The sequence below is a fragment of the Pseudoliparis swirei genome, chromosome 7 (genome assembly GCF_029220125.1).
Source record: "Pseudoliparis swirei isolate HS2019 ecotype Mariana Trench chromosome 7, NWPU_hadal_v1, whole genome shotgun sequence".
Classification (NCBI taxonomy): Eukaryota; Metazoa; Chordata; class Actinopteri; order Perciformes; family Liparidae; genus Pseudoliparis; species Pseudoliparis swirei.
The window spans coordinates 30,363,143-30,376,887 of record NC_079394.1 but is presented as its reverse complement, the minus strand read 5'-3'; the positions used below and the strand labels follow the sequence as shown (position 1 = coordinate 30,376,887).

Sequence of the window (13,745 nt, the reverse complement as noted above, 5' to 3'; positions counted from 1 at the left end):
GAGGAGGTTTGATGACCCGATGTTGAAATGCAGGGACAGTTATCCAGTCTCTCTCTCCTCCTCCTGGACTCTCTCCTCCCTCTCTCTCCTCCCTCTCTCTCTCTTCCCCGAGGTCCTCTCTCTCTCCTCTCTGACTCCCTGAGCCTCTCCTCCTCTCCTCTCTCTCCTCTCCTCCTCTCTCTCTCTCTCTCTCCTCTCTCCTCTCCTCCCTCTCTCTCTCCCCCTCTCTCTCCTCCTCCCTCTCTCCTCCTCCTCCTCTCCTCCCTCCTCCTCTCCTCTCCTCCCTCCTCCTCTCTTCTCTCTCCTCCCTCCTCCTCTCTCCTCTCTCTCTCCTCCCTCTCTCTCCTCCCTCTCTCTCTCCCTCCTTCCCTCCCTCTCTCTCCTCCCTCTCTCCTCTCTCTCCTCCCTCCCTCCTCCCTCCCTCTCCTCCCTCCTCTCTCTCTCCCTCCTCTCTCTCCTCTCTCCTCCTCCTCTCTCCCCCTCCCTCTCTCTCTCCTCCCTCCTCTCTCATCCTCTCCTCTCTCCTCTCCTCCCCTCCTCTCTCTCCTCCTCCTCTCCTCCCTCCCTCTCTCAGGAGGTGGGGTACCAGCACGGTAAGACGTTGTTTGACGTGTGGCGGCGCAGTGGCGTGGTGGACAGCATGCTCAAAGACCGCCACCAGGAGGAGTTCCACAAGACCAAGACGGGCCATGTGAGTCCAGACCCTCAAGACCACTAGACCACTAGACTGAGGACCCTCAAGACTAGACCACTAGACTGAGGACCCTAAAGACTAGACCACTAGACCACTAGACTGAGGACCCTAAAGACTAGACCACTAGACTGAGGACCCTCAAGACTAGACCACTAGACTGAGGACCCTAAAGACTAGACCACTAGACTGAGGACCCTCAAAACTAGACCACTAGACTGAGGACCCTCAAAACTAGACCACCAGACTGAGGACCCTAAAGTCTAGACCACTAGACCACTAGACTGAGGACCCTAAAGACTAGACCACTAGACTGAGGACTCTAAAGACTAGACCACTAGACTGAGGACCCTAAAGACTAGACCACTAGACTGAGGACCCTAAAGACTAGACCACTAGACTGAGGACCCTAAAGACTAGACCACTAGACTGAGGACCCTCAAAACTAGACCACTAGACTGAGGACCCTAAAGACTAGACCACTAGACTGAGGACCCTCAAGACTAGACCACTAGACTGAGGACCCTAAAGACTAGACCACTAGACTGAGGACCCAAGACTAGACCACTAGACTGAGGACCTAAAGACTAGACCACTAGACTGAGGACCCTAAAGACTAAAACTATACTGAAAACACAAAATATAAGAAGGAGGGTGATCTGGCAAGAGGTGACCACTAGACTGAGGACCTCAAGCCGGCAGGAATGTTCTCCTGTATCTCTCCTTGTGGCAGCGGACTGAGGAGACGCCTGGAGAAAGTACTAGACCACTAGACTGAGGACCCTAAGACTAGACCACTGGACTGAGGTCCAAAGGACACCAGTTTCTTCAGGACCCTCTCCACCACTGACTGTTCCAGGTGCTCCAGCTGGACCACTAGACTGATGGAGCCAGCCTTCCACTAACCAGTTTGTTAAGACGGCTGGTGTCACCGGCCACTGACTGCTCCCCAGCAGACAATGGCAAAGTGCAGCACACTAGACACAACCGACTGGTAGAATAACTCCAGCATCTTGCTGACCACGCTGAAGGATCAAAGACTCAGGAAAAGACTAGACTCATCCACTTGTACACAGCGTTGATGTTGGCCTTCCAGTTCAGACCACTAGACTGATGGAGACGCCCAGGTACTTGTACTCCTCCACCATGTCCACGCCCTCCCAGGACCACTCAGAGGTGTAGGAGCTGTCGCCTTCCTCTGAAGTCCACCACCATCTCTCTGGTCTTGGACCACTCAGCCGCAGGTGGTTCTCATCGACCCACTAGACAAAGTCACTCACCACTGCCCTGTACTCCTCCTCCCGTCCATCCTAATACACTAGACCACTGCAGAGTCATCAAAGACTCTGCAGATGACCACTAGACTGAAGTCACTCTAACAGGGTGACCACTAGACTGAGGACCCTAAAGACTAGACCACTAGACTGAGGACCCTAAAGACTAGACCACTAGACTGAGGACTCTAAAGACTAGACCACTAGACTGAGGACCCTAAAGACTAGACCACTAGACTGAGGACTCTAAAGACTAGACCACTAGACTGAGGACCCTAAAGACTAGACCACTAGACTGAGGACCCTAAAGACTAGACCACTGGACTAGTCCAAAAGTAGCAAGAAATGGTCCCATTGACTTGAATGGGGGTTTTGCTCAAGGACACATCGACTAGGGCGGGAATTAAACCGCCAACCCTCTGATTGGACGGTGGAGCTGCTCGCCACTGAGCCTCAGTCGTGGTTCAAAGGCCTCCAGCTGCTTCTGTGTCCATGTGTTCTCAATCTGAAGTCCCCCCTCTCCTCCAGGTGGTCACCTGTCCCAACGCCTCCTTCACCGACCTGGCAGAGATCGTGTCGAGAATCGAACCCGTGAAGAACGCCTTGATTGACGGTTGGTTATCAGTGAAAGATGGAGATCAAAGCCACTGTGACACGTAGAGAAACACAATCCTCACCTCCGTCTTTCAGAGGAGCCGTCGGACGACAACCAGACGGACTACGACGACGAGGCCGTGGAAAGCGCTCTGTCTGACTTTGAGGCGTTCGCCGCAGGAAGCGAACACACAGAAGAGGAGACGGGAGACACGGTGGAGACCGTACGTATGGAACCGTCCGGTCGCCTTCAACCGACGGCGATCCGTCACGCTCTGCAGCATCTCATCGGCAACCACACGTGAAGACGCTCACCTGCTTCCCTGTTCCACAGGACGAAGACGTTCACAGACGAGTTCGACGCCGGCAGAAGAACGCCCCTCAAAGACCGGGGCCATGACGTCATCAACGCCATGACGTCATCAACGCCATGACATCATCAACGCCATGACGTCATTAGTTACCACGCTAACATTAGTTACCACGCTAACATTAGTTACCTCGCTAACAAGGTGAGCCTTCAAGGTCTCCTCAGACGAGACATCGTGCTCTGCAATGGTTCTTTGTCGTCAGTGTTTATGACGGTTCTGTGTGTTTAACGGTTCTGCCGCATTACGCTCCGATGCATGAAGCACCGTCTGTAACGTAACGTACGACATGGTGCCGAGGACACGGACTGGACTTCTCTAGTCTCCACTCAACGCTCTTTAACACGACATCGTCCACCCATTCATCAACATGCACACGCTGATGGGAGGAGCTACCATGCACGGAGCCATAGAAATATATACATAAATATATATAAATTTACATATATAAATACATATAACATGATCAAAACACCATGTTGGCTAATGTTAGTGATTTTGTGTTTGTTGCCTTTTTGAAAAACATTATTTGTTCATTAGTTAGACTGAATAATGTATTGAGACTGTTTTATCTGAGTGGAGACGCTGCTGGGTATTACTCACAGTGCATTTACTACCTAGGCCTTCAATGCCGTCTTACTACAGCCGAACAACCCAATGTAAGATTAGTTCACCATGTATTTATGTATGTACATGTGTATATATCAGAGAACCCATCAGTGCTTGAGCCTGCTCTATCCCCCCACCCCCCCACCCATCAGTGTGCCAGCCTCTATCCCCCCCCCCCCCACCCATCAGTGCTTGAGCCTGCTCTATCCCCCCCCCCCACCCACCCATCAGTGCTGCCTCCCTTCCCCCCCCCCCACCCATCAGTGCTTGAGCCTGCCTCCTATCCCCCCCCCCACCCCATCAGTGTGAGCCTGCTCTATCCCCCAGTCTACAGTATCCAGGGTACACATCCTGGTTACCATATTCTGCTCCCAGGACTCTCCCAGATCCTCAAGTAGACCTCTGAACAGTGAGTCTGCTCTCTATTTACGCACTCTGGATCAAAGCTCCGTGACGTCACTATAGTTTATAGCGAGTATCGACGTCACAGCACAGAACCAGAACGCTGCGTTGTGAGAGCCAATCAGCGCTGAGCTGCTCCGCTGTTGGATCTAATTGGCTGTTGCTGCTCTCGTGACGCTGGATGCGGAAGTCATTCACACCGGGGCGCTAGATGTTGCGACGTGTGCGGCATTTCCACAAGAAGTATAACGTTGACAAATTGGTTAATTATTCCGTGGCGGATGGCGGAACATATTTTTCCACGGAGCAAAGTAACGGAGATAAGCCACGCAACCCTCAAATATTCTGATGATGTTTTAATGACATGTGGTTCAATTAAGTACTCGCTCTCTTAAACTTTAAATCTTGAAAGAAATAATGTGTTGTGTTTGTGCGTGTGATTTTGTGTGGTGAATGTAAACTCAGCTGTCATAGCAAGCAGCAGGAGAGCACCTTGTTAACCTCTTGGTATCCTGCATGCTCAACACATCAGAGCATTGTTTGTTAAGGCTGCCCACATAGCATTTATCTCTTTATTTGCAGGCCTAGGAAAAGGACCCTCTCAAAAAAATGTCCAAACAGCACTTTGAACAAGTAAGATGTATTCTAAAGAATTTAACATAAAGACAGGACATTTGTGCAATAGAATTAGGCATGTTTTTGTAAATGAGAGTAGAGTTATTAAAACACATTAAAATTCTTTAAGGTAGCAAAGATGCCTCGTAGAAGACCTTTGCCAGGCCAGATTGCAGGGTACAACATGGGGACAACGCCAAATTAATTCAAATTTCCTGATCTTTGAGCCACCAACGTGTGTGGCTTATGGCAACATTTTGGTCACCCCCGACAAAATCTCACTCAAAGGTTTTTTGAAAAGTTGGCAGCTCTGTGTTTAGGCCAGCAGAGAAGGCCTTGCTGGCCCTGACGGCCCACCACTGATTACTCACATATCCACAGATGGAATTTAAAAGCCAAAATTGTGGAAAAACTGAAAGGAAATGTGTATAAATTAATAATTATGTTTGTTCATAATCAAATAAAGTTGTTAAATGTTATCTAGTGTACATCTTAGATCAGAGATGCATTATTTGATATATAGCAGTTGTGTATTATATATAGAAAAGTGACTTTCTGAGTAATGTAGTACAGAAAACAAACCTTTGTAAACCTGTTTATTTAACATCATCATAAAGTAATGTACAGCTACAGATCTCCCTCAGATTAAAACATGTAATGTTGGTTTTACACATTGAAACGTTTGCATTTATTTGTTCTGAACATGCATTCATTCAAATGATAGAATACGCATTTATTGTTTGTTTTTTTAGGGTCTTGGAGGATAGTTAGTTAGCCTCTAAAATTTTCATTAAAATGTGCAAAATGAAAACATCTGTTTTGCAAAATTGGAAATAGCTGAAGGATCAATTTATTTGATTAGATTAAAATAAGATTTGAGAAGAGTTTTCTCGCTGGTTTCATGTGAACATTCAAACATTAGCTTCCTCAGCCTCTGTGGTCTCTGCAGGGCTCACACTTCAACCGGAAACTTCCTGTTTCACCACACATATATATATATATATAATATTTATATATATTAATATACTGTATATATTTATTTTTATATAATGTATTAATATATATTAATTTATATAATATTTATATATATATAATATAGAATATATATATATTTATACTTATATATATAATTTATATATATATTAATATACTGTATATATATATATTTATATACATATCATATATATAAAAATATATATTATATATACATAATATATATATACTTACACAAACTCTTGTGAGCTTTACTCGATTAGAATTCCATTTTATAGACAGAAATACGATGTTGCATGAAAACAATACAAAATAAATGATGAAATGATTCGTCCAGCTGTGAGATCTAAATATTTATCTTCTCTCTAAAAGTCATCAGGACAGAATCAAAGCTCCACCCGGCGGTTTATTTCCGTTTTATTATTTTATTCTCTGTCAGATGTTCCATGTAGCAGAGAAAGAGGAAGTGAAGAGGAGGAAGTGATCTCGGTTCCCTCGGTTCCCTCGACTCGAGAACACAGACACATTATCCTCTCCGACGGTAAGACCTAACCTTCATTTATCGTGTGTGTGTGTGTGTGTCTGCCAGGAGAACTTATAACTATATAACCTTTATCATAAATAATGTGTTGATGTGAGAACACGAAACTCAATAAAGTTTTTTAAATGTTAAAATGACTAAAAACAAAAAAAATCTCATGTGAGGTCAAAGTTGTGTCCTTTATGGATATATAATGATAAACAGATGAACTATTTGATGTTTCTGGATATTTAAAGACATAGTTGCCGTGGTGACGGTTACCACGTAGTCGCCTCCTCACCTGATGACGTCATCAGCAACAACGACGACAATTAAGACACTTTAAATGTGTAACGCACTCTAGGAGACCTGGGAGGAGACAGGAAGTGAGATGTGTCAACACACACACACAGACAAAGACACACACACACACACAGATAGACACACATAGACCAAGACACACAGATACACACAAAGACCAAGACACACACACACAGACCAAGACACACATACACAAAGACACACACACACACAGACACACACATACAGACCAAGACACACATAGACACACACACACAGACACACACACATAGACACACATACAGACCAAGACACACACACACAAAGACACACAGACACACATAGACACACACACACAGACACACACACATAGACACACATACAGACCAAGACACACACACACAAAGACACACAGACACACACACACACACACATAGACACACATGCAGACACACACACACAAAGACACATAGACACACACACACAAAGACACAGACACACACAGACACACACACACACACACACACACACAGACCAAGACACACATAGACACACTTTACTAATATAATATTTACATTAATTTCTCTTTCCTTCCGTTTTTTCAGAAAGCCTTTCATCTCAAGTCGTCCTGAGATCTTGGCCGTGTTCACGTTGGACCTCCGTGACCTTTGACCTCCCTCAGGCCCCCCCTCTGACGGCGGCCGTGTCTCTGGCAGGTCGTGACCTCTGCGTCCACCATGGCTCAAGGCTGCCTGCGCTGCCTGAAGTTCACCATGTGCTTCGCCAACTTCCTCTGCTTCGTACGTATGACCCGGTTTAACTGATCCTCTGAACCTAAACCAGGAAACAAACTGATCCTCTGAACCTAAACCAGGAAACAAACTGATCCTCTGAACCTAAACCAGGAAACAAACTGATCCTCTGAACCTAAACCAGGAAACAAGTCAGAGTCTGAGAAAGAATCATGAAGCTTTACTGATCCTAACTGATCCTAAGTCTCACTCTGAAGTCTCACTGTGAAGTCTCACTCTGAAGTCTCACTGTGAAGTCTCACTCTGAAGTCTCACTGTGAAGTCTCACTCTGAAGTCTCACTCTGAAGTCTCACTCTGAAGTCTCACTCTGAAGTCTCACTCTGAAGTCTCCCTCTGAAGTCTCACTCTGAAGTCTCATTCTGAAGTCTCACTCTGAAGTCTCACTGTGAAGTCTCACTCTGAAGTCTCACTCTGAAGTCTCCCTGTGAAGTCTCACTCTGAAGTCTCACTCTGAAGTCTCACTGTGAAGTCTCACTCTGAAGTCTCACTCTGAAGTCTCCCTGTGAAGTCTCACTCTGAAGTCTCACTCTGAAGTCTCCCTGTGAAGTCTCACTCTGAAGTCTCACTCTGAAGTCTCACTGTGAAGTCTCACTCTGAAGTCTCACTCTGAAGTCTCACTCTGAAGTCTCCCTCTGAAGTCTCACTCTGAAGTCTCACTCTGAAGTCTCACTCTGAAGTCTCACTCTGAAGTCTCACTCTGAAGTCTCACTCTGAAGTCTCCCTCTGAAGTCTCACTCTGAAGTCTCACTCTGAAGTCTCATTCTGAAGTCTCACTCTGAAGTCTCACTCTGAAGTCTCACTGTGAAGTCTCACTCTGAAGTCTCACTCTGAAGTCTCACTCTGAAGTCTCACTCTGAAGTCTCATTCTGAAGTCTCACTCTGAAGTCTCACTCTGAAGTCTCACTCTGAAGTCTCACTCTGAAGTCTCACTCTGAAGTCTCACTGTGAAGTCTCACTCTGAAGTCTCACTCTGAAGTCTCACTCTGAAGTCTCACTCTGAAGTCTCACTCTGAAGTCTCACTGTGAAGTCTCACTCTGAAGTCTCACTCTGAAGTCTCCCTCTGAAGTCTCACTCTGAAGTCTCCCTGTGAAGTCTCCCTCTGAAGTCTCACTCTGAAGTCTCACTCTGAAGTCTCACTCTGAAGTCTCATTCTGAAGTCTCACTCTGAAGTCTCACTCTGAAGTCTCACTCTGAAGTCTCACTGTGAAGTCTCACTCTGAAGTCTCACTCTGAAGTCTCACTGTGAAGTCTCACTCTGAAGTCTCACTCTGAAGTCTCACTCTGAAGTCTCACTGTGAAGTCTCACTCTGAAGTCTCACTCTGAAGTCTCACTCTGAAGTCTCACTCTGAAGTCTCCCTGTGAAGTCTCACTCTGAAGTCTCACTCTGAAGTCTCACTGTGAAGTCTCACTCTGAAGTCTCACTCTGAAGTCTCCCTGTGAAGTCTCACTCTGAAGTCTCACTCTGAAGTCTCACTCTGAAGTCTCACTCTGAAGTCTCCCTCTGAAGTCTCACTGTGAAGTCTCACTCTGAAGTCTCACTCTGAAGTCTCACTCTGAAGTCTCCCTGTGAAGTCTCACTCTGAAGTCTCACTCTGAAGTCTCCCTCTGAAGTCTCACTCTGAAGTCTCCCTCTGAAGTCTCCCTCTGAAGTCTCACTCTGAAGTCTCACTGTGAAGTCTCCCTCTGAAGTCTCCCTCTGAAGTCTCACTCTGAAGTCTCCCTGTGAAGTCTCACTCTGAAGTCTCCCTGTGAAGTCTCACTCTGAAGTCTCACTCTGAAGTCTCCCTCTGAAGTCTCCCTCTGAAGTCTCACTCTGAAGTCTCACTCTGAAGTCTCACTCTGAAGTCTCCCTCTGAAGTCTCACTCTGAAGTCTCACTGTGAAGTCTCACTCTGAAGTCTCACTCTGAAGTCTCACTCTGAAGTCTCCCTCTGAAGTCTCACTCTGAAGTCTCCCTCTGAAGTCTCACTCTGAAGTCTCCTCTGAAGTCTCACTCTGAAGTCTCCTCTGAAGTCTCCTCTGAAGTCTCACTCTGAAGTCTCACTCTGAAGTCTCACTGTGAAGTCTCACTCTGAAGTCTCACTCTGAAGTCTCCTCTGAAGTCTCCTCTGAAGTCTCACTCTGAAGTCTCACTCTGAAGTCTCCTCTGAAGTCTCCTCTGAAGTCTCCTCTGAAGTCTCACTCTGAAGTCTCCTCTGAAGTCTCACTCTGAAGTCTCCTCTGAAGTCTCCTCTGAAGTCTCACTCTGAAGTCTCCTCTGAAGTCTCACTCTGAAGTCTCACTCTGAAGTCTCCTCTGAAGTCTCACTCTGAAGTCTCACTCTGAAGTCTCACTCTGAAGTCTCCTCTGAAGTCTCACTCTGAAGTCTCACTCTGAAGTCTCCTCTGAAGTCTCACTCTGAAGTCTCACTCTGAAGTCTCCTCTGAAGTCTCCTCTGAAGTCTCCTCTGAAGTCTCCTCTGAAGTCTCACTCTGAAGTCTCCTCTGAAGTCTCACTCTGAAGTCTCCTCTGAAGTCTCACTCTGAAGTCTCCTCTGAAGTCTCCTGTGAAGTCTCACTCTGAAGTCTCACTCTGAAGTCTCACTCTGCAGTCTCACTCTGGAGTCTCACTCTGTAGTCTCCTCTGAAGTCTCCTCTGAAGTCTCACTCTGAAGTCTCCTCTGAAGTCTCACTCTGAAGTCTCCTCTGAAGTCTCACTCTGAAGTCTCCTCTGAAGTCTCACTCTGAAGTCTCATTCTGAAGTCTCCCTCTGAAGTCTCCCTCTGAAGTCTCCCTCTGAAGTCTCACTCTGAAGTCTCCCTCTGAAGTCTCACTCTGAAGTCTCACTCTGAAGTCTCACTCTGAAGTCTCACTCTGAAGTCTCCCTCTGAAGTCTCACTCTGAAGTCTCACTCTGAAGTCTCACTCTGAAGTCTCACTCTGAAGTCTCACTGTGAAGTCTCACTCTGAAGTCTCACTCTGAAGTCTCACTCTGAAGTCTCACTCTGAAGTCTCCCTCTGAAGTCTCCCTCTGAAGTCTCCCTCTGAAGTCTCCCTCTGAAGTCTCACTCTGAAGTCTCACTCTGAAGTCTCACTCTGAAGTCTCCCTCTGAAGTCTCACTCTGAAGTCTCACTCTGAAGTCTCATTCTGAAGTCTCCCTCTGAAGTCTCCCTCTGAAGTCTCCCTGTGAAGTCTCCCTCTGTGATGACATCATGATGGTGTGATCCTGCCCAGGTGTGCGGGGTGGCGGTGGTGACCTTCGGCATCTACCTGACGGTGACCTTCCGGCTGGCCGCCCTCACGCCGGCGCTGGCCAGCTTCACGTCGGCCAACCTGCTGCTGGCCAGCGGCGTGGTCATCACCGGCGTCGCCCTGCTCGGCTTCCTGGGCGCTCTGAAGGAGAACCGCTGCCTGCTGCTCACGGTACACCGGATACCACCGGATAGTACCGGATACCACCGGATAGTACCGGATACCACCGGATAGTACCGGATAGTACCGGATACCACCGGATACCACCAGATAGAACCGGATACTACCAGATAGTACCGGATAGTACCGGATACCACCGGATAGTACCGGATACCACCGGATAGTACCGGATAGTACCGGATAGTACCGGATACTACCGGATACCACCGGATACTCCCGGATACTACCGGATAGTACCGGATACCACCAGATAGTACTGGATAGTACCGGATAGTACCGGATACTACCGGATACCACCAGATACTACCGGATATTACCGGATAGTACCGGATACCACCGGATAGTACCGGATAGTACCGGATACCACCGGATACCACCGGATAGTACCAGATAGTACCGGATACTACCGGATACCACCGGATACTCCCGGATACTACCGGATAGTACCGGATACCACCAGATAGTATCGGATAGTACCGGATAGTACCGGATAGTACCGGATACCACCAGATAGTACCGGATAGTTCCACATACTGTATCTTCTGTCCTCAGTTCTTCCTGCTGCTGTTCTTCCTGATGTTGGTGGAGCTGATTGCAGCGTGCATACTGCTCATGTACGAGGGTCAGGTAGGTCACACCTGTACGAGGGTCAGTAGATCACACCTGTACGAGGGTCAGTAGGTCACACCTGTACGAGGGTCAGTAGGTCACACCTGTATGAGGGTCAGTAGGTCACACCTGTATGAGGGTCAGTAGGTCACACCTGTACGAGGGTCAGGTAGGTCACACCTGTACGAGGGTCAGTAGGTCACACCTGTACGAGGGTCAGTAGGTCACACCTGTATGAGGGTCAGTAGGTCACACCTGTATGAGGGTCAGTAGGTCACACCTGTATGAGGGTCAGGTAGGTCACACCTGTATGAGGGTCAGTAGGTCACACCTGTATGAGGGTCAGTAGGTCACACCTGTATGAGGGTCAGTAGGTCACACCTGTGAGGGGTCAGTAGGTCACACACCTGTGAGGGTCAGTAGGTCACACCTGTATGAGGGTCAGTAGGTCACACCTGTACGAGGGTCAGTAGGTCACACCTGTATGAGGGTCAGTAGGTCACACCTGTACGAGGGTCAGTAGGTCACACCTGTATGAGGGTCAGTAGGTCACACCTGTATGAGGGTCAGTAGGTCACACCTGTATGAGGGTCAGTAGGTCACACCTGTACGAGGGTCAGTAGGTCACACCTGTACGAGGGTCAGTAGGTCACACCTGTATGAGGGTCAGTAGGTCACACCTGTATGAGGGTCAGTAGGTCACACCTGTATGAGGGTCAGTAGGTCACACCTGTATGAGGGTCAGGTAGGTCACACCTGTATGAGGGTCAGTAGGTCACACCTGTATGAGGGTCAGTAGGTCACACCTGTATGAGGGTCAGTAGGTCACACCTGTATGAGGGTCAGTAGGTCACACCTGTACGAGGGTCAGGTAGGTCACACCTGTACGAGGGTCAGTAGGTCACACCTGTACGAGGGTCAGGTAGGTCACACCTGTACGAGGGTCAGGTAGGTCACACCTGTACGAGGGTCAGTAGGTCACACCTGTATGAGGGTCAGTAGGTCACACCTGTATGAGGGTCAGGTAGGTCACACCTGTATGAGGGTCAGTAGGTCACACCTGTACGAGGGTCAGTAGGTCACACCTGTATGAGGGTCAGTAGGTCACACCTGTATGAGGGTCAGTAGGTCACACCTGTATGAGGGTCAGTAGGTCACACCTGTTCTCTCTCTCTCCAGATCGCTCAGCTGGTGAAGGAGGATCTCAACGAGGGTTTGGAGAAGGCCAAAGGAGAGAACGTGAACAGCACGGACGTGATGAGCGAGTGGGACGTGGTCCAGAGGAAGGTGAGCGGACACACCTGTGGATGTGACCATGTGATCATGTGATCATGTGACCCTTTGACCCTTTTTAATAACCCCTCTCAGCTGGATTGCTGTGGAGTCCACAACTGGACCGACTGGGGGGACAACGTGCCTGAGTCCTGCTGCCTGGAGCGCTGTCACAGCCCAGAGGCCCGGTACAGAGAAAAGGTACACAGGTCACAGGTCAGAGGTCAGAGGTCACCTTTGCGCCTCCAGCTGTTCTCAACGTCGCGCCCGTTGTTTTCAGGGTTGTTTGGAGACGTTGAAGAACTTGTTTGAGGAGAACTTCCTCACCACCGGGATCTCCGTCATCGTCCTCTGCATCATCGAGGTAAACGGCGCTCGTTTCGGTTCTGTGTTCGCTCCTCGCCGTTTGAGCGGCCGACCAACCGGTGGTCTTCCTGTGTGTTGCCAGGTCCTGGGAATGTGCTTCGCCATGACGCTCTTCTGCCACATCAGCAGATCCGGACTGGGCTACAAGCTTTAGATACGATCTCAATATATCGGTTAATATTGTACAATTATTGTCCTTTGGTCACATCCCGTTGGCAGAGCTCTAGAAGAAAGATGTTTCTGGAAGATCATAAAAACATTATTTGTGATATTAATAATTGTTTTGCTGTTTCATCAGAATGATTCTCAAGTAAACATTTCACAAAGCTGTGGCTCCAGGAATGTGAGTGAATAAGTAAAATGATATTTCAGGCTCGTTTCTCTCAACATCTTTAAGAGGGAATAATAATGAAAAGCATTATAACATTAAATATATGATAGAACTTTCTTCCATGTCTTCAGTATTAAAGACCTCCATTTTGACTTCATTCATTTCCTGTTCCTAGCTGATCTCAGCTCTGTGGTGGAGCCACATGTTCACCACTTCCTGTTTGACTTCAACCATCAGTTGGTTCCTCTAAAGACGTCAGACGATGTATAAAAGCCTCAATATATATATAAAAAAATATATATATTTAAAAAACTAAATATATATAATATATATATTTAAAATATATACAATATATATTAAATATTTTATATATATATATGTAAAAAAGAATATATATATTTTTGTACACATATCAATAATGTTGAAGACTTTTTAAAATAATTTTTAAAAGCACGTTGGAATTTTGGTCAAGAAACTGACCAATGAAATCGTTTCCTTTCTTTTTAAACATGCACCGAGAGATAATTTCACAGAAAGTTGAAAACCAGCAGGTAACACAGATGAATGTATTTATTTG

The 13,745-nt window shown here is 47.2% G+C and overlaps 2 protein-coding genes across 2 annotated transcripts; both read left to right on the top strand.

Annotated features, from left to right (window-relative positions):
* The first annotated feature begins 551 nt into the window (after nt 1-551).
* On the top strand, nt 552-3,684 carry LOC130197358 (patatin-like phospholipase domain-containing protein 7). Its single transcript, XM_056420003.1, has 4 exons — nt 552-691; nt 2,494-2,578; nt 2,656-2,783; nt 2,894-3,684. The coding sequence occupies exons 1-4, from the start codon at nt 641-643 to the stop codon at nt 2,957-2,959; spliced, it is 330 nt and encodes a 109-aa protein (XP_056275978.1). The 5' UTR covers nt 552-640; the 3' UTR covers nt 2,960-3,684.
* Nucleotides 3,685-5,984: 2,300 nt separating this feature from the next.
* Nucleotides 5,985-13,325, top strand: zgc:64051 (leukocyte surface antigen CD53). Its single transcript, XM_056419205.1, has 8 exons — nt 5,985-6,087; nt 6,972-7,166; nt 10,393-10,581; nt 11,143-11,217; nt 12,379-12,486; nt 12,568-12,672; nt 12,752-12,835; nt 12,920-13,325. Exons 2-8 carry the CDS (start codon nt 7,104-7,106, stop codon nt 12,989-12,991), a joined length of 696 nt encoding a protein of 231 aa, XP_056275180.1. The 5' UTR covers nt 5,985-6,087; nt 6,972-7,103; the 3' UTR covers nt 12,992-13,325.
* Nucleotides 13,326-13,745: the final 420 nt, after the last annotated feature.

Bases quoted from the DNA above. Each gene is read 5' to 3' on its own strand.
- LOC130197358 (XM_056420003.1), top strand. From the start codon at position 641: ATGCTCAAAGACCGCCACCAGGAGGAGTTCCACAAGACCAAGACGGGC. The intron at 692-2,493 runs GTGAGTCCAGAC...CCTCTCCTCCAG, and splicing joins ACAAGACCAAGACGGGCCAT to GTGGTCACCTGTCCCAACGC. The intron at 2,579-2,655 runs GTTGGTTATCAG...TCCGTCTTTCAG, and splicing joins GAAGAACGCCTTGATTGACG to AGGAGCCGTCGGACGACAAC.
- zgc:64051 (XM_056419205.1), top strand. From the start codon at position 7,104: ATGGCTCAAGGCTGCCTGCGCTGCCTGAAGTTCACCATGTGCTTCGCC. The intron at 7,167-10,392 runs GTACGTATGACC...GATCCTGCCCAG, and splicing joins TCGCCAACTTCCTCTGCTTC to GTGTGCGGGGTGGCGGTGGT. The intron at 10,582-11,142 runs GTACACCGGATA...TTCTGTCCTCAG, and splicing joins ACCGCTGCCTGCTGCTCACG to TTCTTCCTGCTGCTGTTCTT.